The sequence below is a fragment of the Vidua macroura genome, chromosome 11, assembly GCF_024509145.1.
Source record: "Vidua macroura isolate BioBank_ID:100142 chromosome 11, ASM2450914v1, whole genome shotgun sequence".
NCBI classification, from domain to species: domain Eukaryota; kingdom Metazoa; phylum Chordata; class Aves; order Passeriformes; family Viduidae; genus Vidua; species Vidua macroura.
The window spans coordinates 115,164-138,298 of record NC_071581.1 but is presented as its reverse complement, the minus strand read 5'-3'; the positions used below and the strand labels follow the sequence as shown (position 1 = coordinate 138,298).

The following is a 23,135-nucleotide window of genomic DNA, read 5'->3' as shown; positions in this document are numbered from 1 at the left end:
GTCCAGCCACAGCCTCCTGGGCCAAGGAGGAGGGGTGTGAATTTTCATCTTGCTGCTTTTCCAGCTGTTTGGGGGATAAATGTTACCCTGAAGTGAGGGGGTTTTTCCAGGGCAGTTTTCCCTGACTCCACAATGGAATTTTGCTTCCAGCCTCTGCAGGGAGCAATGCACCTTAGCTGGGTGGTTGTGGTGTGTAAAGGATGGGTTTCACATGCTCCTAGCAGGGCCAGACCTGCAGAGCTGTGTCTGTACAGCTGTGCTGGTGCAAGGCCTTTCCTCCCTCCCCGGGACAGCTTCCAGCTCTCTTGCCCAATCCGTGAAGTCCATGAGAAACCAGAGAACAGGAGTTCTTGGGAAGAGTGGGCCATGCCCACGGAGCACACGTTGTCCAGTTTGCTTTCTGCTTCCTGCTTTCCTGCTCTGCTCTAACCATTTGGAGGTGACTTTTCCAAAGCAGAGGGCACTGGGACATCTCTCTACAGCTGATGATTGGCGGGAAGTGAGGGCTTCAGTCCTTGAGGGGATGTTGAGAAGCACTGATGGCCCCTTGGGAAAGAATAGTTTGGTGTTGGGGTTTTGCTCAACTGGTTTTGCAGAGATATTCTTCAGGCTCTCAGCAGTATCCTCCAGCCATGTGGTTTCTGCAGTGGGATTTGAGCAGTCATGGCTTCCTCTGGCCTTGAGCCTTTGTGAGAAGCCAGGAGAGAGAAAGCAGCTTTCCTTGGCCCACACTCCAGAGAAAGACTGGGGAAGGCACACTCTCCTGAGGATAAGCATCCCTTGGGTTGGGCAAAAGTGGGTTAATTGGGTGAGTCCGTTAAAGGAGGGGAAAATGCAGGTTGTATGAGCTCTGCTGTTGCCCTGTACTGTAGCTTAACTTTAGGGAAATTAAGCCTTTAGGATTTTTGTCCTCCTCTCTTTGGTCTTTCTTTTCTCCTATCCCACAAGACACCAGGGTGGATGGTTTCCATCCTAAATGCATATTATGCTTGTCTTACAGGATCCCACACCCCACTGCTTTGCCGTTGAGCCCGAAGAAGGAGTGATCCCTGCTAGGGGCAAGGTTCCTGTGACTGTCACAGCAGCCCCGAATGACACTCGGCTGTTTGCTGGCAATGTCCAGCTGTTCATTGGGAACAGCCTTTGGACCTCCTGTGTGCTGGAGGTTTTGGGCACTGGCACCACAATTGTCATAACCAAGCCATTAACCCCAGAGCTCAACTTGGGGACCCATTCAGGTAGGAGATCTCTCCACTCCCACCTCTCCTCCTGTCTCAACATGGAGCAGTTTTGCTGTAGTTTGTCAGGCAAGATCTTGTTCAGTGCTTAAAGCCCTGACTCCTTCCTTGAAGGCAGAGGTTCCTTTAGAAACATGTGATGGCCAGTTGAGAGTTGTTAGACACTCTCAAAAGCCACTGACAGGGAAACCAGTTGCTAAATTGCCACTGAATTGTCTTTCGTTCTAATACATTGATGTCCTCACTTGATGAAGTAATGATCTCACAGGCTGCCCTGGAGCAAAAGGTTCCCAAAATGGTGCCCAGATGAGGCGGTCCCTCCGTGTGGCTGAGGGACCAAGGGAAGATGGCATCACATCCTTCCCCTTCCCTTTCCCCTCCAAATGGCACCTTCCAGGCAATCAGGGGCCCTGGGAACAAAGAGACAGGAGGGTGACAACCCTCACCTGAAGGCAGGAGCCCACAGAGCAGTTCCAGAGACAGAGTTGCCAGCAGAGTTTGCAAAGTTCGCTTCCAAACAGTTTCTAATTGCAAAATGAAGTTTCTACAAATGACTACCAGTGCTGCAAAACCAAGGCTGCTACGAATGAGAGAGGCCCTGCTGCCCTGGTTTCCTCTCCTGGAGCAGGCAGACAATTTTTGCCAGCTTGCTGGGGTCATCCAGAAACTGCCTCTGAGCCAGCTTTTAGACATGCCTGCAATCATAGCCCCACACACAAGGTCCCCAAGTGCAGGGTCTCAGAGATTCAGTCACAGTTTCAGGCACAGATTAATACAAAATACAGCAACAGCATGAATCCTCCCAGAACAAACATTTTGGGGGAAAACACCACGTCCTGTTAGCCTTGCCTGGAAAATGCTACATTACCACTATAAGCATATTTCTCTTTGCAATAATGACATCGGAAGGTGTCACGATCCGCTTATTGCGGGGTGTCGTGATGGTTCTTTTCACCGATCCCAAAAGTGCAAAAAAGGCAAACAACAAGGGACTGTCAGTTAATCACAACAAATGCACCTTTATTAGGGGCCAAAACAGTAAATGCGATAGTGGGGATCGGAAAGGAGATAAAAGGAGAGAGAGAGAGAGAGAGAGAGAGAAGAGGGGTATGGGAATAGCTACCAACACAGGCGAGATCCTCAGTGGTCTGGACGATGGGGATCCGTCTGTCGTGTCGGGGAAGTCTTCGAAGTTCTGGTCGACTCGCGGGTCCAATTATAGTCCACAGAGGAGAGAGGGGGGAACAAGTGTAATAATGAAAGTCCATTGTAATCGCCCCGAGGGAACAGGTGAGTCCACAGAAACCACCAAAGCAAGACGAATACAATGAAGAATAAGTCCATTTGAATCACTGAAGGGAAACAGGTCATGTCATTAGTGGTCAGACCACCAATTTCCCCTCCTCCCTATAGCAGGGGTCTCAGTCTCAGTCCTTGGGAGGAGGGTTCTCATTCTTTGTTTGTCACAGTGGTAACGAGGCAGATGAGGGGTCTTCAATGTAGGACCATGGGAGTCACCCCCAAAAGTTCGTTTGGCTTAAGAACGGAGATTAGAAGCAGGCTGCGCATCAGGCTGTCCCGTGCTGGGTCCATGTCAGGTCTTTGCCAAGTCCTTGCCAACTCCTTGCCAAGTTCTTACCAGGCCTTGTTGGGAACAGCCAGCGTGACGGTTCAGTGGTTCCAGCTGTGCTGTGTCCTGTTCTAAGCCGGAACTGCAGTGGGGGAAGGGATTCTTTCTCGTGGCAATCGGAAGGCAGAATGGAAAATGAGGGGCTTCAGACGGGCTCTTACACCACCCCGTGACTGACGATTGCCTTCGAAATATCTTCATCAGCAGGGTTCCATGGTGTCGTCCTGGAGTCTTCAGGACTCGTCAAGTGTTGGCAGCACGTCCCAGGGAAAAGAGAAGAGGAAAAGGGAAAGAAGAAGAAACAGGAAAACTAAAACAATCACAACATATTAGTAATTAATCAATAAGCAAAATACAATCAATATTAATTAAATCAGTAAATAGTTAAACAATAAATTGCTTAAATAATAATTGATATTCATCAATTAAACAATAAATTGATCAAATAATAAACCAGTATAATCAGTATTAAACAATAATCTATATTACTCAGTACAATTTTATAATTAATAAACAAAAAATAATTAAAACAATGATTAAAACAAATCATAATAGAAAATTATGTAAAACATATCTTCTAACCTTATAATCTTCTTGTGTCTACAGTTCTGGGAACATCTATAGTGTAAAGGATGTCGGCCAAGTGGTGTGCATTAATTATAGATGTTAATTTTGTTAATCGTTTCATCATTCTCCAATTTACAATAAGCAAGATTACTGATAAAACAAAACCAATCATAACTAAAATCAGAAGGACAACAATGGGATGGCACAATTTGTTCAGGATACCGGTGGCAGTGGGTGACCACCCGAAAAGGGTATCCCACCACTTGTGCTCGGCATCACTTTTCACCCTTTCTACAACACGATGTATTTCTTGCACATGATGATGAACAGTTACCAGAGTTTTCTGTCCATTCCCCTTGATTTTTCCTAGGATCTCTATTAGATCTTGATGAAGTAATAATTGCTTTACCAGAGAAAGGTTCATCCCAATGGGAGTAGGCAGTAGCTTGTGAATCAACGTGAGATTGGATTCTAAAAGTTCATGTGAAGTAACTGGAGCTACAAAAGAAAAATCACATCCTGCAATTTTAGTAAAGTTGCAAGCACAAAAATTTGAATGATTTTTAGTAGCTACTACTGTACTTTCTATAAATACAGTATCACAAGCGGTTCTGAAGCAGGCACACCCATTGCCTGTATATACAAGGACTGTTTCAGAAGTCTCGTTAGGATGGATGTCAAAATGACAGATATTTTGTTCTGTGTCTAAACAGATATCTTGAGCTATAATTGCATTACCTTCACAGATAAACCCTAGTTGTTCTCGGATAGTACAGGACTCTAAATTGACAGTTTGCCATTTGTCATTAATTTGACGGGCCCATTCTCTATGTTCAGAGGGATAGAAAATGGCTCCGTCATGATTTAATCCTAGTGCAATGATAGGGAATATCAAATGCACCGAGGCATTTCTTATGGTCAACACAAATGCTGTGGCTGTGTTTGTGTTAGGGTCATAGGTAAAATTCACTAAATTCCACCAGGATTGGAAATCTCTTTCAAAGTCAGTGGCACTGTCCCAGACTATTTTCCTAATTTCAGTAGGAAAAGTGCCTTCTTCACCTTCTCTTATAATTGAGGCAGCAACTGACTGCATCCATAATTGGGCCTGGATACAGCTAAGAGCTAAGGAAACGTTGCTTTGTGTGGCATTAAGTGCATCAATTATCAATTTGCTACCATTTACATTTATCTTTTCCCAATTTGGTAGAATGTTTGATAGCAACCACTGATGTGTTCCCAGGGCCGATAAGGACGACTGCAGTGGTTGTTGTATTTTGGTCAAATCTTTAGTCGTGGAGGCCAATTTATTCATTAATACTTCTGAATCAATACTATTTAGGATTCCCAGTCCCGTTCCCACGACACCAGTTATGTCTCTTTGCACCCGGTTTTTAGGAGGGTTCCACTGTCGCAGCCAGGTTGTCCAACCCTGAAAAGAGGTTTGCAAAAAGGGTGAACAAGCTGGTTGTATTTCTGAGACATTGTTTTGCATCAGCAATTTGACTTGTTTAAGAGACCATGCCGGATCAAATAATATCTGTTGTTGGCCAGTTTTCCTGATTATATATGGTCCAACTTCAAAACTTTTCGGGGTAAGCATAACGGGTGACTGGGCTCGAGTGGTGGTAGTGGTGGTGGTATAAACCATAGTAGATTGAGCTACAGCATTTATTATAAACTTAAAAGAAAGCCCTTTGGTGTTTTTTCCCCATAAACAAACCACTTCTGCAGTCTGTGTTAGTGTAAAATTGTGCCAACAATCCTGTACGCTTGGGTGCATGCAGACCTTTTTGTGCTTAAAGAGATCCTTTCACTTTTTCTGCATGCTACCACAATTATTTCAGACCACGGTCACTCAGCTGGTTTCTGGCCATGGGGTTGTGGTAGGATGCAGAAAAGTATTACCAGTTTTATCATGGATTAGGTGGTCTTCATGTCCCTTGGAGTTCTTCTGAAAAAGTAAACACAACAGAATTCTGCCGCCGAGAGGCAGAAAAGTTAGAATGATGGAATTATCCAGCATGTATTTGTCCAATGCTCTTTCCCTAGAGCACCAGAGGCTTCCCATGCATATTTATTCAGAGGGGGTTTCAGCACAAGTGGTACTAGTCCTATAGTAAGAGAGGTCCACCAGAACAGGTTGGCCAGGGTCATGAGCTGGATTATTAGGATCATTTGGTACAGAGCATAGGAGTCAGTGTAGATGCAGACCAAAGAGGAATTCTGTGCTTCTCGTTGAAAAACACTCCAGACAGCTATCAGCTCCCCAATGTGTGCACTACCTTCTCCCTCTGTAATAATTTGCTCACCAGAGGAAAAGTGGAGGGCTTCTGCCCTATATTTCCATACTTTTCCTTTCCCTTTAGCAGAAGCATCAGTAAACCAGGAGTTTGCTGATTGTTCGGGGCAGAAAGGAGGGTTTACTTTGATTACAGAGGCAGGTTTGTCCAAGCTCTCAGTTTCTTGGATTGCTAAAGTTTTTACAGATCCTTCTGTCATTGAGAAGAAGTTACAGTAATGTTCAACCTGAGCATACCACTTTCTCACTAAGGCCCTCTGGGCCACCCCGTCAGGAGGGGGAGTCCCACTAGTGACTGTCTTAATAACCTTGAAGGGGCCTCTCAATACAATTGGTTGTTTTCGTGCAATTTTTTATACTTCTATGAAAGCTAAGATAACCATAAACAATCCTTTTTCCCAGGTAGTGTATCTTTTCTCAGCATCTTTGGAACCACGGGAGTAAAAACCAACAGGTCTTGTCGGACCCTCAGGACCCCGCTGCCATATGTGTACTGACAGCCCTGAGGAGGCAAATCCCCATTCCACCTGGAAAGGATCTGTAGGATGGATAGGGGTCACTGCTTGATGAGCTGTTGCTTCAAAAATCAGCAATTGCAATGCTGACTCCTGAGAAAGACTCCAATCCCATTTCACCCCTTTCCTCAACAAGTCATAAAGGGGAACAAATGGGTCCTTCTGGTTACTAGGAAATCTATCTGGTCTTTCTACAGGAGATACAGCTGCTATAGTTTTTTGAAGGAGAATTGCTGTAGGTTTGAGTAATTCTGGAAGCCCACAAATTAAAGGGGTCATTATCTTGGGCTTCACAGGTAATTGCATCAGGGATTCAAAGCCAGGAATTCATTTCTTTTTGTGAGTCATTTGCAGGCAAGCAGCTTTGTGCACATTTTCCAAGAGTTGGTCGGGGGTACTAATTCTAGCTATGGGATCTCCCCTTTCCAAGGGGCTTGTTCCCCCGGCCCAAAAAGCTGCACGCTGTGTCAGGGACCATGTGTCACGTTTATCTCCTGTTGTTAAGAAGACACCATGTCCCCAATACCCACTGGCTTCCTGTTCAGTTAATTTAATTTGATCACCACCAGTGAGGGACACCCAGAAAACATATTCTGTTTCTGATTCATGTGGAGGGTGTCCGTATTCCCTTTTAAGCTTAGCTAGCTCGGTGGCAGTGTTTAGTTGTGATGGTATGTGTTTGGTTGTGATGTGAGGTTTGAGATCATCATCACTGAGATAGCGATACACTGAGATAGTTTTAATCAAGGGTCTCAAGTGATGGCAGCAATGTTCCCCACAATTACTTGCTGCTTCAAGTTCTTGATGAGGATAGATTTGTTTAATGTGAGGAGTTTCCTTCTCCTCAGGCTCTGTAGAGGAATCAGCATTATGTGATTTGTTAACATGTTCCTCTGTTAAGGCAGCTCGCAATGCATAGATCACATTTTTTGCTTCATATAACTGTTTTTGCAAAATTTCAACTAGATTTTGAAGGGAGTCTATTATAGCATGTTCCTCACTTCTTCGCTCGAAGCGATTTTCTATAGCTGCCATAAGACAAGCTCCCAAAACTGAGCATAAGATAGTTTTATTTTTGCCCAGTTTGAATTTTGTTTCATGTTGTAATGAACACACTCTATCAATAACATTTTCTAAGTTAAACCAATTACTCTGTGCCCATTTTTCTCCTTCCGTAGAAGGTCTGGCATTGTGTTTGGCTAGTAGTGCATAAAATTCAGCTTTAATTTCAAGGCTGAGATTGTCACTCATTTTGTGAAGGGACCAAAACCACGACAGGGAGGTACAAACTTAAGTTCCACAAAACTACACAGCCCTCGCTGTGTCGCCCTTCGCTTCCCTGGCTGGGTGAAAGGACAATAATCTGCCTGGGAGGCTCTGCTTAGTTTCTTCAAGTTGTCCCTTCCTTCCCAGACCAGATACACAACAACAACAAAACAAGTGTCCCGCCTTTTGCACTAGGGGATCCTTTGTGAATTTCCAAAGACAGTGTGGGTGCCTTTTCAGCTGCAACCCTTCTGTCTAGACAGAAATCCTGTCTGTGACACCAATTTTAATGTCACGATCCGCTTATTGCGGGGTGTCGTGATGGTTCTTTTCACCGATCCCAAAAGTGCAAAAAAGGCAAACAACAAGGGACTGTCAGTTAATCACAACAAATGCACCTTTATTAGGGGCCAAAACAGTAAATGCGATAGTGGGGATCGGAAAGGAGATAAAAGGAGAGAGAGAGAGAGAGAGAGAGAGAAGAGGGGTATGGGAATAGCTACCAACACAGGCAAGATCCTCAGCGGTCCGGACGATGGGGATCCGTCTGTCGTGTCGGGGAAGTCTTCGAAGTTCTGGTCGACTCGCGGGTCCAATTATAGTCCACAGAGGAGAGAGGGGGGAACAAGTGTAATAATGAAAGTCCATTGTAATCGCCCCGAGGGAACAGGTGAGTCCACAGAAACCACCAAAGCAAGACGAATACAATGAAGAATAAGTCCATTTGAATCACTGAAGGGAAACAGGTCATGTCATTAGTGGTCAGACCACCAATTTCCCCTCCTCCCTATAGCAGGGGTCTCAGTCTCAGTCCTTGGGAGGAGGGTTCTCATTCTTTGTTTGTCACAGTGGTAACGAGGCAGATGAGGGGTCTTCAATGTAGGACCATGGGAGTCACCCCCAAAAGTTCGTTTGGCTTAAGAACGGAGATTAGAAGCAGGCTGTGCATCAGGCTGTCCCGTGCTGGGTCCATGTCAGGTCTTTGCCAAGTCCTTGCCAACTCCTTGCCAAGTTCTTACCAGGCCTTGTTGGGAACAGCCAGCGTGACGGTTCAGTGGTTCCAGCTGTGCTGTGTCCTGTTCTAAGCCGGAACTGCAGTGGGGGAAGGGATTCTTTCTCGTGGCAATCGGAAGGCAGAATGGAAAATGAGGGGCTTCAGACGGGCTCTTACAGAAGGGCAGCTCATCAGACACCATTTCTGGTCCACATTAAGAGCTGGAAATGAAGACAGTCTCCAAGCTATTAACACCTCAGGTTGCTCACTGGGAGCAATCTGATGACCAGGGAAATAGCGATTCCCATACTATTTTCCATCCTGCCTTCTATTCTAGCCACCTTCCCTGTATTCGTCGGTTCGAGCTAACAAATAGAGGCAACCGTGTGCATTGGCTCTCGTGGAAAGCGAAATGCTACAGCCCACCTAAGGGGAAGGACCAGAGTGTCTCAGCCCTCAGCAGCCCCAAAGATGCTTCCCAGAGCCCCAAACGTGCCGCCCCCGTGTTTGAGGTGGAGCTACCGACGGGGACACTGCAGCCAGGCGAGTCTGTGGACATGGTGCTGCGAGGCTTCTCCCACATCTCGCAGGTGAGGTCCCCACCACGGGCTGAGCCTGGGGAACCATCAGATCCCCTCCCCTGGGCTTGTCCCACATCCCTTGACATTTGCCTGGGGAAATGAGGAGGGGCCTTCACAAAACTGGTTTAAGACCACACGTTTCTGTGGCAGCACCAGTTGCTTTCCCTGCTGGCCACCACCAGACCAGCTAAGACTTTACTGTGATTCCACAGCTACCAAAACCCAGTGCTGATCCCAAAGTAGGGGTGGAAGGAAACACTGCTCTTTTGGGGCAAGCAGTATTGCATGCTGAGTCAGCAAAGAAGGGCAGAGAAATAAGTTACACTTAGACTAGAAGCCCAAAAAGAAAGTGAATGAAACAAGTGCCAAGTGCTTTATCTGGGGTAAGCACGGAGTAAAACAAAAGCCATGTGAAGGGAGGGAGTTTCTCACAAGTGCCTTTTGTGGTTATTGGGGTGCAGTGTTACAGGCAATTGAGCACAGAATAAATAAGCTGCATCACAGGAAGAAAAAGGGGCAGTGACTGTAACTGTGGCAGGAATAGGGCCCGTGGTGGGTGGTGGGTGCTGAGCCAATTCAGGGCATTTGCAGGGTGCCCTGCCACCACCCACTGCTGCCAAGTGACTCTTGCATGCAGGAGGTGCAGGATTATGTGTTCTGTGAAGCTGCCATTGGGATAACCAGCCACAAAGAGAAGATAATAGAAATAATCATTACCTGCAAGTTCATTCACCCCTCTATAGAAGCATCAGCCAGTCAATTCTCTTTCCGGGTGGAGAAGGTAAGTCTCTGGATTGCATCCTGGCATTTAAGAGCATGGCTGAGGGGGCTGTGTGCTTGTGTTAAAGCCCCTCTTTACCCTTCCTGAGGCACTCTGTAAAGTGAGTGAAGATGCTTTTAGAGATGAGACTGGTATTTAACGTCCCCAAAGTAAAATTGCAGTTACAGCTGCACTGCCAAGGAGATGGTGGCACTTCCAGAGAAATGCCAGTTTCTCTGCTCACTGTAAAGGGAGGCTCTGAGGATCCTCCAAGGCCCGGTGATGTCTGTACACTGATGCTGTAGGGAAGCTGGGAGAAATGGACATTCCTGTGAATTCCTCAGGCTGACAAGGAAAAACCCATCATCTCCTGTGTCTCTTTGGCTTCTCTGCTGTTGGCATGGATGCTTTGTGGTATAGCTATATGGTACAGCTCTGTGCAGTTTCCTAAGCCTCAGCTGCTTGTAAGGACCCCCAGACATCCTGCAGCTGCAGTGCTGATAACACTGAGGCAGAGCAGATGCCCTTTAGTCTCTGGATCCCAACTCCAGCATCATCTTTCTGTCTCCTGCAAGTTGTCTGAAAAAGAGAAGATGGTTCATGATTTGGTTTCTGTAGTTTCAGGTGTCTCCTCTGGTTGCCAGGCTTCCACTGAAGTACAGAATCCCTGGAACAGGCAGTTCAGATGTAATTTAGAAGCTTTTCAGCTCTCCCTGATTCTGCCTGGGTTCTGCTCGATGCCACACACACAAACTGATTTATTGCATACTACGGCACAGCACCTGTTTGATATCAGTACATCCAGAAGTAGTTCCCCAAAGTCTCTGGTTTCTCTAAACCATGCAGGAAGCCCAGCACAATGCATAGACAGGAAAGAAGAGCCTGGGCTGATCATAGCTTTGAGACCACAGACACCTTGTCCCTGTAGCAGGGCTGCAGGACACATGCTGCAGGCAAACTGCTTTTTGAGGCTGCTAGAGCCAATAAGGTTGTGAGAAATGACTCTGTGCGTGTGAAGATCATCTAGTGCTGTTCTGCCCAATAGAGAGACAAATCTGGAGGCAAATGGTCTGGATTCACTTTCTGCTTTAGATCTTTGTTCAAGCAGCCACCTCCTCTCAGGGGCCTGTTCCCTCATCTGTACGTGGGAGTGTTTCCCTGTCCTCCAGAGGATGCTGTGGTTTCTAAAGATGAGAAGCATCTGCTATAAAGAAAAACCTCCTGGAAGGGTAGAAACAAATAGAAAGGGTAAACAGAAATGTATGCACTTCTGGGGCTGAAAAATGTGAGATGCAGCAGAAGCAGAAGGAGGTCTGTGGCTGGCTGAGGCTGTTTTTCCTTCTCTCCTGTTTCCATAGAAACCCAGTGATGTCCTGACGCTGCAGTACCAGCCTTTGGCTTTAAAAAACACCTGCCTGCTGCCACTGGACCTTATGCTGGACTTGGAGCAGCCATTCCTGGTCTGTGATGAGGACCAGAAGCCCCTCCCTGACGGCCAGGTGAGCAGCCCTGGACTCCTGCAGTGGGGTCTGAAGAGGAGGGATGTGGTGGTGCCTTTCTGTTGGGAGCTCCTTGAGTCAAGAAGTTTATTCTGCAGTATCAGCAGTGGGCTGGCCTGAGCTGCATCAGCAGAGCTGCTGAAGGAATCAAAATCTTATGTGAATTGAGAAGATCCATCCTGGCTTTAAGGCACAGGGAGAAGGGAGCAGGCAACTGGGTCTGGGCAAGCCATGCAGTAAAGGTGTCTCCTGGAAAGCATGCCAGCTCTCCAGCAGCCACCCCCTTGTATTGGGGCTGAGCACAGAAACGTGGGCCTGAGGGAATCCTGGACTAGACTGTGGTGCCTGCAGTCAGACCCCTGCTGATAAGAAATGAACTATGAACTGAGAAGCCCATGCTGGGGTCACACTTTGAGCATTTGCTGTTTCATGCTGTCGAGACCTTGGGACATCATGCCACAGGTGATTAATTACTGTTTGTGTCCTTGCAGCCTGTGACAGTGGGTGTAGGGGAGACCTGTCATCTCTACATCGCATTTGACCCAGCTTATAAACTGGATTTTAAGAGCTGGAAAATAGAGAAGGTTCTGAAGATAGACATGGTCAGGGGCCATCCTTTTGTGGAGCGTATCACCCTTCGGGGAGAAGTCCACTTCCCAAGTCTCCGAATCCAGCCCGGCACCCTGGAGATTGGCTGCATCGTGGCTGGCACTGAAGAAGTGCGTTCTCTGAAGATCACCAACCGCAGCCCACTTCCCGTCGAGTACCACTGGTCATTCCATTCGGACAGCCAGGTGAACAAGTTGAGGTATGTGCACCTTTGTCCTCTCCCTGAAGCTCTTCTTGCTGGTGTCCTGATTGTACTTGGCAAAGAACAAAGCTGTTGGCCTAGGATCTGACAAATAACGCTGACCAGCCGTGGTCAGGCTGGATGCTCAGGGAATAGGTTTTCCAGCAGTTTGGTGCTGCCTAGCCCCCATAGGGGTTTCCCCTGGGAAGGAAAGCTGGGGTGAAAGCTGCTTTCTCTGACCTCTGTGGCCTGAGGCAGTGTCCACCTTGATGAAGGGCTCCTAGTCCCAGCTCCCACAGTGCTGCTGGAGGCCCTTCTGGCCCCTCTGCTTTGGGATGGGTCCTCTCTGCAGGAGCTGCTCTCTGCTCCTTGCCTTCCTCCCTTGCACTGTGCTGCAGGATGCCCAGAAAGTCCCAAGACCAGAGAAAGAGCCACTTAGTGCCTGGGCTGATGCTGAACATCTTGTTACCTTCCCTTTCCTTCTTTGCTGAGACAACTCCTTTAGTGCCAGGACAATTTCATTCCCAGGGGTCAGTGTTCAGTGGACACCTTGGATTCTTCACTCCCTTTTTTTGTGACCCTTGTTACTCATTTTGACTTTTCCCCACTGCAACATGTCCCTTATGGGTTCTGAACTGCTTGGCAGCAGGACTTGCTCATCACATCATCTCCTATCCCTGCCTCCCAGAGAGTTTCTGCTTTAGAGTGAAAAATGTCATTGTCTGGGCATCATGGTCCTGGGAAGTTGCCTCAAACCATTCATTCAACTAAAGACAGTGGGCTAGATGATTAGGGATCTCTCGGGGGCTATGATGAGAGAGCCCCTCATCCAGAAATGAAGCCCAGCCTTAGATAACAGGCTACATAGCAAAAGACAGTGATTCTTTGGGGAGCAGGTCATTACAGGCCCTGAATGCCTGTCTGGGAACGGAGCATCCAGGTCAGGTTTGACTGTGTGGGGAGCACTTGCAGCTCAGCAGGGTGACAGGCAGGCACGGCTTGACTGTGTCCCTCACGTGGCATTAGAAACACAAGCAGAGTTACCCTGAGCACCTGCTTCAATTTAAAATGGGGAATGTGACCTGAGTCCCCTGGGAGTGTTGGAAAATGTCAGCCAACCCCCCAGCAGTGTCAGGGAAACATTCCTGATAAATACCTGGTGGAGCTGCAGAGTTTCTGGCATTGGGCACTGGGGGGGTTGTGCTGGCTCGTCACTGGCTGGGTCTGCCCCTTGGTGCCTCAAATCTCACCTTTTTTCTTGCCTTCTCTGTCTTTTCCTCTCTCACTGTGCTTTTTGCATCCCCACAAGGTGTTAATCCCTGTCCTCTCTAGTTGCTCAATGCAATCAGTTGCAGCTGCTGCACTGCTGCTCCCTCAGTGTCATCCCTGGGCTGCCCTTAGAACAGACCTGCTCCAGCCTGGATTGGGAAGGGCTGGATCGAACCGTTTGTCAGGTCAACGTGCCAGCACCCACCCAGGGGCTGCATCCTGAGCAGGAGCTGCTCGTGCAGGTGTCCCTCCCTCCCTCTGCAGGTCCCTGTTCATAGTTATGTTGTTTTCCAGATATGAGCCTTACCCACCTAAATTCAAACCCCAACCACCAAAGGGGAAGAGAACCTATTTGGGTTGCCTGTCATCTCAATGGAGACAGTTCAAGATTGGAAGGGAGGAGGCAGCCAGAGCCCTGAAAGAATTGCAGGATTTTAACCAATCTTTAGGAACAGAGGTAGATTTTCTTGTACACCTACTGCTTGTGTTGCCTCCCCAGCCTGCCACCAAGCCTGCCACCAAGAAGCCATGCTCGTGCTGACCTCCCTTTTTGCTGCCCTGCTGTCCTGTGCCCTGACAGTGGGCTGGGCAGCAGGGCCAGTGGCTGGACATGGGGTGAGTGGGAGGGAGAAACAGGAGAGTTTTCCTTGGAGAAGCTCGCTCAGATCCTACGGGCCTGTGTTGAGTGTGGGATTTTTGCCTTGTTTCCTTCACAATGTAAGATGAGGCTTTTAGCTGCAGCATCATGGTAAGACCTCCGGCTTCCTTGCCAGAGCAAGCTGTGATGAGTCCTGATCTCCATGTACCCTCTTCCCAGCCCAGCCAGACTACCTGTTTCCAGGTGTCTGCTTTCACCCGAGAGCTGGTATTGCACTGGTGGCCCTGAAGCTGTCTTATAACCTGAGACTTTGCAAAGTGGCTGTCTCTTCCTCCCAGCATAGAAAATGGCTTGTTTTTCAGGTGCAAATACAACTGCCTGAACCCCCTCGCTTCCCACGAGAGTTGGTGGGATTCAGGCACTCCGTGGACATGCCACACACTCCCCTCGAAGTGGAGAAGGTAAGAGGGAATCTGTCTCACTTGCCCATTGTCAGTGTGGCAAGCAGGGCTGTAGCTCCCAGTCCCACTGGTGGCCCTCAGCATTGGCCACAGAGGGGCCTCACGTCCCTCCAGGCCCATCACAAAGTGCTGCTGGAGCCACTGGTTGCTGGAGAGGCAGTGCAGGACATGTTGTAGGGCTGCCCAAGGACGCTGTGCAGCACCTGCGGAGGGCATTGCTCCCCCTGGAACTCATCAGGTGGTCCATAGGAAATGTTTGCAGGAGCTTTTGCTGTAGCACCTTGAGAAAGCAGCATTTAAATCAGAGAGAGAGGGGAAGAGCCTCAGGAGTCAGATGAGCTGGGCCTTCGCTCAGCTCCAAGAGCTCTCGTTCTGAGTCTCCTCCTATTTTTTAACTGCTTTCTAAAAGCAGTTAAGAAATGCTTTTTAAAGGCAAGTTGTGCATCAGAGAGAATTTCTACTGCCAGGAGACATCCCAGTTCACTGTAATGTAATGTATTAATTAATGTGTTGATCTGTGAGTATGGGAGAAGATTTTCCCCATGGTCCCTCCACTGGTCAGTGGCATGGATGCGGGATGAGATCAGGGTGATTCTGGCTGTGTTTGGGGAATAGGCCCCTCCAGGTACAGCTACACTTTGCTCCAAGATGCTCTTCTGCATCCATTTCCGTGCTCAACACCTCAATCTCTCCTGTCCTCCAGGCTTTCAGTATCGTGCCAGTGTCAGGTGTGCTGCAGCCGGGAGAGAGCCAGCAGGTCTCCTTCACCTTCTTTGGCCACCTCAACACCATCTGCAATGTCACGGCGCTGTGCCACGTGGAGGGAGGCCCCACCTACGAGGTGGTGGTGACCGGAGAGGCCTCACGTGTCAGCTACTCCCTGAGCTCCCGGGAGATCGACTGTGGCTCTCAGGTACCACACACGTCCCCTGGCACAGCTCCTTCCTTGGGACCACGGCCAGCAGGTTCCTGCCCACCTTGGTCCAGGGCTCCCTTCCCTTCCCAGCCCCTTTGTTGGCTCTGGGGCTTGGAAGTACAACCTTTGAGGGACACATCTGGCATCCAAGCTGGTTTAAAATGGCCATCTCCAAGCCTCTCCAAAATGCTGGGAGTGCCTCTTTTTCAGGGTACCTAAGACTGCCTCCTGGGGCAGGCAGGGTCCCAGTGGGGGTGCTCTGAGGGGTGTGTCCCTGAGACGTCCCTCTGCTCATCCATGCCTAAAGCCTGACCTCCAAGGAAATGCTCTTGTCTAAAGCTCTTGCTTAATCCACACAACAGTCAAGGGAAGAAGTTGGGCTTCCAGTCACTAGATTTGGAGAGACTGTCCCAGAATAATCCCCAGTTCACTCTTGTCCAGCTGAAAGCCTGTCACCAGATGACACAAGGAAAAACGACGCACCACAGCTTTGGTCACGATGAAGAGACTAATTTATTTTCTCTGACTCCAATCTTTTATAGTTCTCAAAAGGTGCCAGTGGATTGGAGGGTGAACGTGCCACCTCTCCAAGGACACTGGACAACCTACCTGTACATCAAATTTCTCCGCCTCTATGAAAGAATGCAAAACAATAGGTTGTTTACAGAAAGTTGTGTGGGAAAGTTCTCTACAAGAATGTAAACTCAGAAGGCTTTAGAAAACTCTTGAAAATCAGGGCGACAAAAGCCCACAGATATTCCCAGCTGCTGGCCCTGTGTTGCCCTGTGTGAGTCCCTTGTTGCATGTATGTTGCTTGCCAATACTTGCATGCCTTTTCTTCTGGAATGCCTCGGTGCTGTCTCTGTTTCTCCTGGCTGTTGGTGACCCCTCAGAGTGCAGAGGGCCTGTGTCCCCTGGTTCATTTATTGCTGGCCCTCCCATGGTTGTTACCAGACCTCTGTGTGCTGCCAGAGCTCCCTGGTCCTCTGCAGGTGCCCTGTGCCTGGGGGTTCCCCAGGTTCCCAAGTGCTCATTTCTCTGTCCCTGCTCCCATGATGTGTCTGCTTCCAAGCCCAGGAGAGAGGAAGGAGATTCCCAGCAGCAGGCCTGGGTCTGTAACTTCCTGCTCCTGTGCCTTCTCTCCAGATGTTTAATGAAATTCATCACCGCACAGTCACCCTGGCAAACACTGGCAAGCCTGAATTCAACTGGGTGCTAAAGCCTAGCACTGCCGACCAGCGTCTGCCTGGCGTGTTTCTGGTCAAGCCCACCACTGTAAGTAGCACAAGGGACTGACCCCAGCCCTGTGCCAGGTGGCCCAGGAGAGTTAAAGGGAAAAAAGAGGGGGTGGGGTGGAAAGGGGGAAAAAAGTCAGAGGGGAAAACCCCAAACCCAGCTCGGACAGAGACAGGGCTGTAAGCAATTTCTGCTGGGGTCAGAGCAGGTCAAACAAGGGCCCTCCTGATCGACTCCCCCATGGCCTTGCCTGGTGGGTGGCTCTGCTGTCAGAGGCAGACACGGGCGGGAGGCACAAGTGTGCTGGTGGTCACTGTCCTGTCCCGCTGTAAGGGGAGTAGAGGAGAATTCTTTTTGATAGATTTCTCGGACGAAAATAAGGCACAAACGCAGCAAGTATTGTATCTGAAAACTGTTCATTGATAAAGAAAGGGCATGGTCCCGACCAGAGGGGGATAGAAGAGGGAGCAGAGAGAGAAAATGAGAAACGGAGAGAATAAACAGAGAGGACAGGGATAGAGTGTTACTGCTAGAACGCTGGGGTGCTCTGTCGGGTCCTGCTCGGCAGATGGAGCATGTGCAGTTGTCCTAGTGATGGTCATTTGTAACTTTTCAACACATTCAACAGGTTTCCATTCCTTCATTGGTTAAATGTTAATACTACATCAACTCTTCACCAACACTGGTATCACAACACAACGTTCTCATTAAAAGAACTCTCAACTTTAGTAAAACTTCTTTTACAAAAGTCAGCATTATAGAACACACGGTATTTAACAATTGTGAAAGCCAACACTGTAATATGTTTATCACAAAGGTGAAGTGGTCTGATGGTTTCTTCTAGATGAGAACCTGTCTCCTCAGCCTGTCTGTCCCCTGAGCCATCCCCCATCAAACACTGGTGCATTCCCTCCCTCTTCTCCTGTCCCTGCAGGGCTCCATTGCACATGGTGAGAAGCAAGTGCTGAAATTCTCTTACATGCCGGGATTACCAGGAGCCTTCAGCAGGACTTACCAGCTTAAAGTGGGTGACCTGGACCCAGAAAATATCTGCCTGAAAGGAGAAGCGTCCTTTCCCATGATCAGGGTGAACCTGCCCTGGAACATCAAAGGTGAGCACAGCCTGTCTGCCCCCAGAAAGGGCCCCTCTGGTTTTGTTCCCTACCATATGCCCATAGGGCAGCTCATGCCAACCTCCACCGAGCCTGGAGGGTTGCAGGACTCCCAGACCAAGTCAAGCCCTCTGGTTGCTTCATGAGTCCTGAGCAGAGGATCCCATGTGGGCTTTGTCCCAGGAACCATCCTGCAGAGCTTGCCAGCACATCTGGCAGGGTCCTGAAGGATGATGGCTAGACTGAAAGGCTTGGGAAAGCTGTAAGAGAGGCTGGCAGGGCTTCTGACAGGGTTGGATTTGTGTGACATTGCAGGGGATGAGATTCAGAGAGGAACAGCAGCATCCAGTTTCCATAGATGGCTTGAGGGATTTCTTTCTGGAAGAAACCAGTGTTGGGAGGCGGGGACTTCCCAGCTTAAATGGGACTGGCACTTTGCTCACACTCCTCTTTGTGGATGTTTTCTTCCTTCAGGAAATGAAAAAGATGAGATCACTAAGAGTCAGACCTCGAAGACTCGGGATCCAAAGACTCAGGGCCTGAAGCCCCACATCCCTCGTTCTGGCATTGTAGTAAGAACAGCTGCAGCCCCGTTTAGCACATGCCACCCTCCCCATATCACCTGAGCCCCTGGTAGCCCACAGCAGCTCCCCGGTGCCCTGATGGCACCTGGGACCTCCCTGCCCACCGACAACCTTGTGTCACTCCAGCATTGCCCCTAGGGCTGCCACTCTGCTCATGGTCTCTTCTGGGGCTGCACCAGCTTCCTGCTACCCTAGGGAGAGGTCCTGAAAGCCATGCTCCAGGGATGGAGTTGATGGTGCTTTCAAGGAGATGCATGTCATTGCTGGGGAGTTTGTTGGTCCCAACCCAAGCCCTGCCAGATTTACAGACCCAAACAGCGGCTGCCTGATTGTGCCCTGGGGCTGTGCTGGCAGTGCTCATCTCCAAGAGGCACCAGCTTCTTCTGGTTCCCTTTCCAGACAGTTTTTGTCCAAGCTGCCTCGGTACTGGCTGGGGGCAGGCAAGTATCTGGAGCTCTGGAAGGTTCCTGGCTGGTCTGTCTGCCTGGCCAGATCAGCTTTGCTAACAGTGTCTGGGCAGGCAAAGATGCTGGAGTTACTTCCCTGGAGATGAAGTCCTGCCTAAAGAGAGCAGGAGGTGTCACAGACACTGAGCAGCCAGACAGGAGGACCCCACACCCCCTCTCAACGAGAGCAGGGTGGGATCCTTTCTCAGGTGCAAGCTGGGCCTTGGGAAGGACCTTTGCTAACCCACCACTGTCTTCCCTTTCCTCAGTCAAACACTCAGCTGCAGATAGAGATGATGAGGATGCTGATAGAGAAGCCTTCTCTGGAGCTGCAGAAAAAGCTCCCATCCCATGCCCTGAAGAGCAGGTTCACTGACAAGGGGCTGTGCCAGCGTCTTGTCAAGTGAGTAGGGCCTTCCAGCCCCATCTCCAGGTGCCCCGTGGGGAGCACCCAGCCATGCCCCCTTCTCCTGAGAGCTCCTTGTGTCTGCAGAGCTGGGAATAGCCTGGACTGCAGAAAGGGTCTGGTCCCGGCGGCTGTGACACGCTACATGGGAGCGGCAGAGTGTCCTCCCTTCCCCAGCACCACGCTGAGCTTTGGACTGCTCAGCTCCCCACAGCTGTGGGGTTCTGTCCCTGGAGCTGGGGGAGCCAGTGCAGACCTTCAAGCCCTTCCAGACAGCATAAATTCTGTTCCTGCTGACTAGCTCTGAAAGAGACAACTCCCAGCTGATGTCTTGGTTCCAACTAACAGAACACACTAAACAAAAGGAGAAGGGAACTGCACATGTCAGAAACCCCTTTGAAACCCAAAATCAGATGGTTTGAATCCTGGTGGGGTGGCAGGGCTTATCTAGGTGACTTGGTCCCTCCCTTTGCACCATCATGATGCAGCACAAGCACGGGAGGCTTCAATTCAGGAAGAAGATGCTCTGCAGAACAGATCATGTGATCTGGTTGCAGAGCAATGAAGATTTCCTGTGCAGGCAAACCTTATTCCTAGACCCCAGAGCAATTTCACGCTCAGGCTGTACACCAGGCTAGGCAGTTCCACTGAGACCAGTGGAGGCCCAGTGGACTCACCTATACTGGCTTTTCATGGCAGAGGAGCTGTGGCCAATGTCCATTTTAAACTAATTGTATTTTCTGGTACCATCAGTAGCTGATAAAACCTAGGACCTGCACTCCTCCTGACTTCCCAAAGTCATTGCCAGGTGGTCAGGCCATGGGTTTCATGGGCTTGAGCTGAGATTTTACAGCAGTGAATAAAGAAATTGTCACTGCATTTGTATCCTCTGTCCACTTGGACATGTAGCCATGCTTAAGGACTGTGGTTTAAGGACTGTCCTTACTCCTCCTTGCAGAGTTAACCTGCTCGAGTATGTCCTGGACATGGGCCCTGTCCTGAAGGGTTACACTGAGACACACACTCTGAAGATCACCAACCCTGGGCAGATCTATGTGTCCTTCCAGGTCATTGTATCTGTCCTGCAGGACACAGGTAAGCAGTGCTGGAGACACTTCCTGTGGCCTTGAAGGAGGTGTCTCAGACAGATTAGCTGAAGCCACTGAACCTGGGGAGGTTTCTGAGCTTTTTCTTCTCAGTGCCCCTGCTGGGAGCTTTAGAGGCAGAACTCTCCTGGCCAGCCATGCCCAGGGACCTGGTCTGCCTGTGACTGCCCTAATGCTTCTGTGCAGGGGCCAGATGGGCTCATCACCCTGGTCACCTCTCAGCATCTTCTGCCCTTGGCTCCCACGAGCATCAAGTTTCTTTGGGCACTCTGTGGGCTTGTTTTGCCAACCAGTGGGTTCTGCTGTGTTTTGGAAGTGCTTTGTTTGGAGTTCACACTGTCACAGCTCCTGTATTCAGCCTTTATTGAGGAAACAGCCTGTGAGATCCTCAGGTGGATCAAAAGAGGCTTCCATAAGAGGCCTTGAGGCAAGGCTGCGCTTCCATCACACTGTGCTCACTGTGTCTGAGGGGTGTTCAGGAGCACTCTTAAGTTTTTGTCCAGGTCACAGCACGGTGTGGGGCTTTCCCCAGACCTCTCAGCCAGGACACCTGTAAGGCTTTAACGTGCTTATGCACATTTTGTGTTTCGTGTCTATCTCAGCTGCTTTGTGTTCATCTGTTCAAGGTTTCAGTGTGGACCTGAACAAGATGGAGGACCTGCCCCCCAACCACACCGTGGAGTTTGAAGTGCGCTTTGAAAGTGCCCACCAGCCACAGCGTGACGTGGATGTGCTGCTGCCCATAAAGGTACCACAACTCTTGGGACAGGCAGCAGGCTGGGCACAGCAGCAGATGTCACCTGCACCCTCCACTGAATTCTCTGTCCTTCTCCAGGTGACAAAAGGCCCCACGTATAACATCCGCCTCCGTGCCACTGTGTCTGAAATGTCGCTCGACCTCTCCAAGAAGAGACTGCACTTCTCTGACATCCTTGTTGGGCAGTGCCAGGTCGAGACCATCCGACTCTACAACTGGTTCCGAGTAGCCTGCAAATGGTCCATCGAGCGTGTTCCGAAGGTAAAGCACAGGCGATGTTGAACACGTAACTTCTTGGTTGGGTTTTCTTTGTGACTCTTGCCCTTTCTGGTCCTGTGGCTGCTGAGCACTTGGGTCTACAGCGTGTTTGAGGAAGCTTATGAGGGTCTGGATCAAGGCTGGTTTGCCTGGACCTGTTCCATTAGCTGATGCTTTGCTTTTCTGCCATCTTCACCCATTCCTCCTCCTCTGACAACAGTAGTTCCCTATCTGCTTGCCCTGTCTACAGGGCTTCCCTCCAGCTCTGGGCTTTGGGGCCACACTTGGTTTGGCTGTGGGTGCTCTCAGCACCGTAGCAGTGTCTCAGAGCACGAGGAGACCTCACACAATTGTTTTCTGTGCCCAGAACAATCACCTCAAATACATGACAGTACGTCAGAAGCGGCAGGCGCTGGAGGATGAGCCCTGTCCCTTTGAAGTGACGCCCTCCAAAGGAACCCTTGGTGCAGGAAAGTGGCAGAACTTGCAAATCCAGTTTACACCCGAGGCGGAGGTGAGATTGGCAGGTGTCAGCCCAGGAAGCCTGTCTGGCTATCTGGAAATGAGGGCCTGAGAGTGTGGTGCAGAGGTGGTATGAGCTCTGCCTTCACAGGGAGCTTTCTGCAAGTCCCGTACTCTGCGTGGCTCAGTTCAGCACACAGAGCACTCCCATGAGATGTGCTTGAAATGCCCGCAGGGAGCTTGTACAGAGAGCACCAGGGCTCTGAGGCTGCCCCTCAGCACATGGGGGGGATGTGTCCAGCTCCCCTCAGCCTCCCCCTTGCCTGGCTGTGTTTGCAGCTGCAACACTTGGTGCAGAGCAGCTGCCCACTCACAGAGGATAATCCTGGAATGGCCAGTCTGGGCTCATCCTGCTGCAGGACTGACAGACAAAACAGCCACCACACACCTTCCTGGGCATGGCAGGACAGTCTCCTATAGTGGTGTGCTGCCAGCAGTCCCTGGGGCTCTGGCCTGCCTGCACATTGCCATGCAGCTGGAGATTCAACTTAAAGGATGGAGCATTCCCAAAAGTAGTTTACCTGTGACCGCTGGGTCTCGGAAACTGGCAGTGTGTACCAGCATGGACACAAGTGCTTCTGTGCCCACAAACAGTCCCAGGGATCTTTTAATTGCTCAAGAGATGTAACCATCTTCTGTCTGGCTTTGACCAGAGCCGAGCACTAAGCAGAGAAGATGAGCCTTATTTCTAGCCAGCGAGAGCTCATTTGCCTCTCTCCTGGAGCTGGTGTTTGCCTGATGCAGCAGTGCCAGGACTGTGTCTGGACACTGTAACCCCGAGGGCCCTTCCCATGAGCGTTGCACTCCTGCGTGACCAGGTGAAAACACCTGACAGTCCGTCGTACATCCATCTACTACCAAATACCCAGTTACAGTGCACACCAGGATTCATCCCAGTTACTCAGACCCAGACTACTACAGATGCTGTAGTCCCTAGCAGAAGTTTCCATTCACCTTGGAGGGACTGGTAACACCCTGACCTTGGGGCAAGCATTGTGGTATTTGGGGTCCTGTCACCTGGGACTTCATGGATGTGTTTTCTGCACTTTCCTCTTTTCAGAGCTCTTACAGGAATGAGCTGGAGCTTAACATTTGTGGGAGCAGCAGTCACTTAAAGCTGCACCTCTCAGGAGAAGGTCTGGAGCCACGGTTGGAGTTCAGCCCCCCAGCACTAAAGATGGGATGGATGCTGGTGGACAGTGATGGGCTGGAGGCCACAGTGGTGGTGAAGAACCCATGCAACTTCCCCATTGAGTTTTACTCCCTGGATTTTGATGAGCAGTACCTTGAGGAGGAGAAGGTGAGAAGGCAGATCGGGTCCC

General features: G+C 49.7%; 1 protein-coding gene across 1 annotated transcript in view; it reads left to right on the top strand.

Annotated features, from left to right (window-relative positions):
* The window catches only part of LOC128812974 (hydrocephalus-inducing protein homolog), a 70,686-nt gene that overhangs the window by 23,928 nt on the left and 23,623 nt on the right, over positions 1-23,135 (top strand). The window contains exons 18-34 of the mRNA XM_053987704.1: positions 1,001-1,165; positions 8,878-9,102; positions 9,731-9,874; positions 11,212-11,458; positions 11,827-12,160; positions 13,706-13,868; positions 14,372-14,470; positions 15,174-15,383; positions 16,533-16,661; positions 17,557-17,734; positions 18,209-18,306; positions 19,034-19,167; positions 20,129-20,265; positions 20,903-21,024; positions 21,112-21,294; positions 21,659-21,805; positions 22,874-23,113. Of these exons, the coding sequence (XP_053843679.1) occupies positions 1,001-1,165; positions 8,878-9,102; positions 9,731-9,874; positions 11,212-11,458; positions 11,827-12,160; positions 13,706-13,868; positions 14,372-14,470; positions 15,174-15,383; positions 16,533-16,661; positions 17,557-17,734; positions 18,209-18,306; positions 19,034-19,167; positions 20,129-20,265; positions 20,903-21,024; positions 21,112-21,294; positions 21,659-21,805; positions 22,874-23,113 (2,955 nt within the window). The remainder of the gene's footprint in view (positions 1-1,000; positions 1,166-8,877; positions 9,103-9,730; positions 9,875-11,211; positions 11,459-11,826; positions 12,161-13,705; positions 13,869-14,371; positions 14,471-15,173; positions 15,384-16,532; positions 16,662-17,556; positions 17,735-18,208; positions 18,307-19,033; positions 19,168-20,128; positions 20,266-20,902; positions 21,025-21,111; positions 21,295-21,658; positions 21,806-22,873; positions 23,114-23,135) is intronic.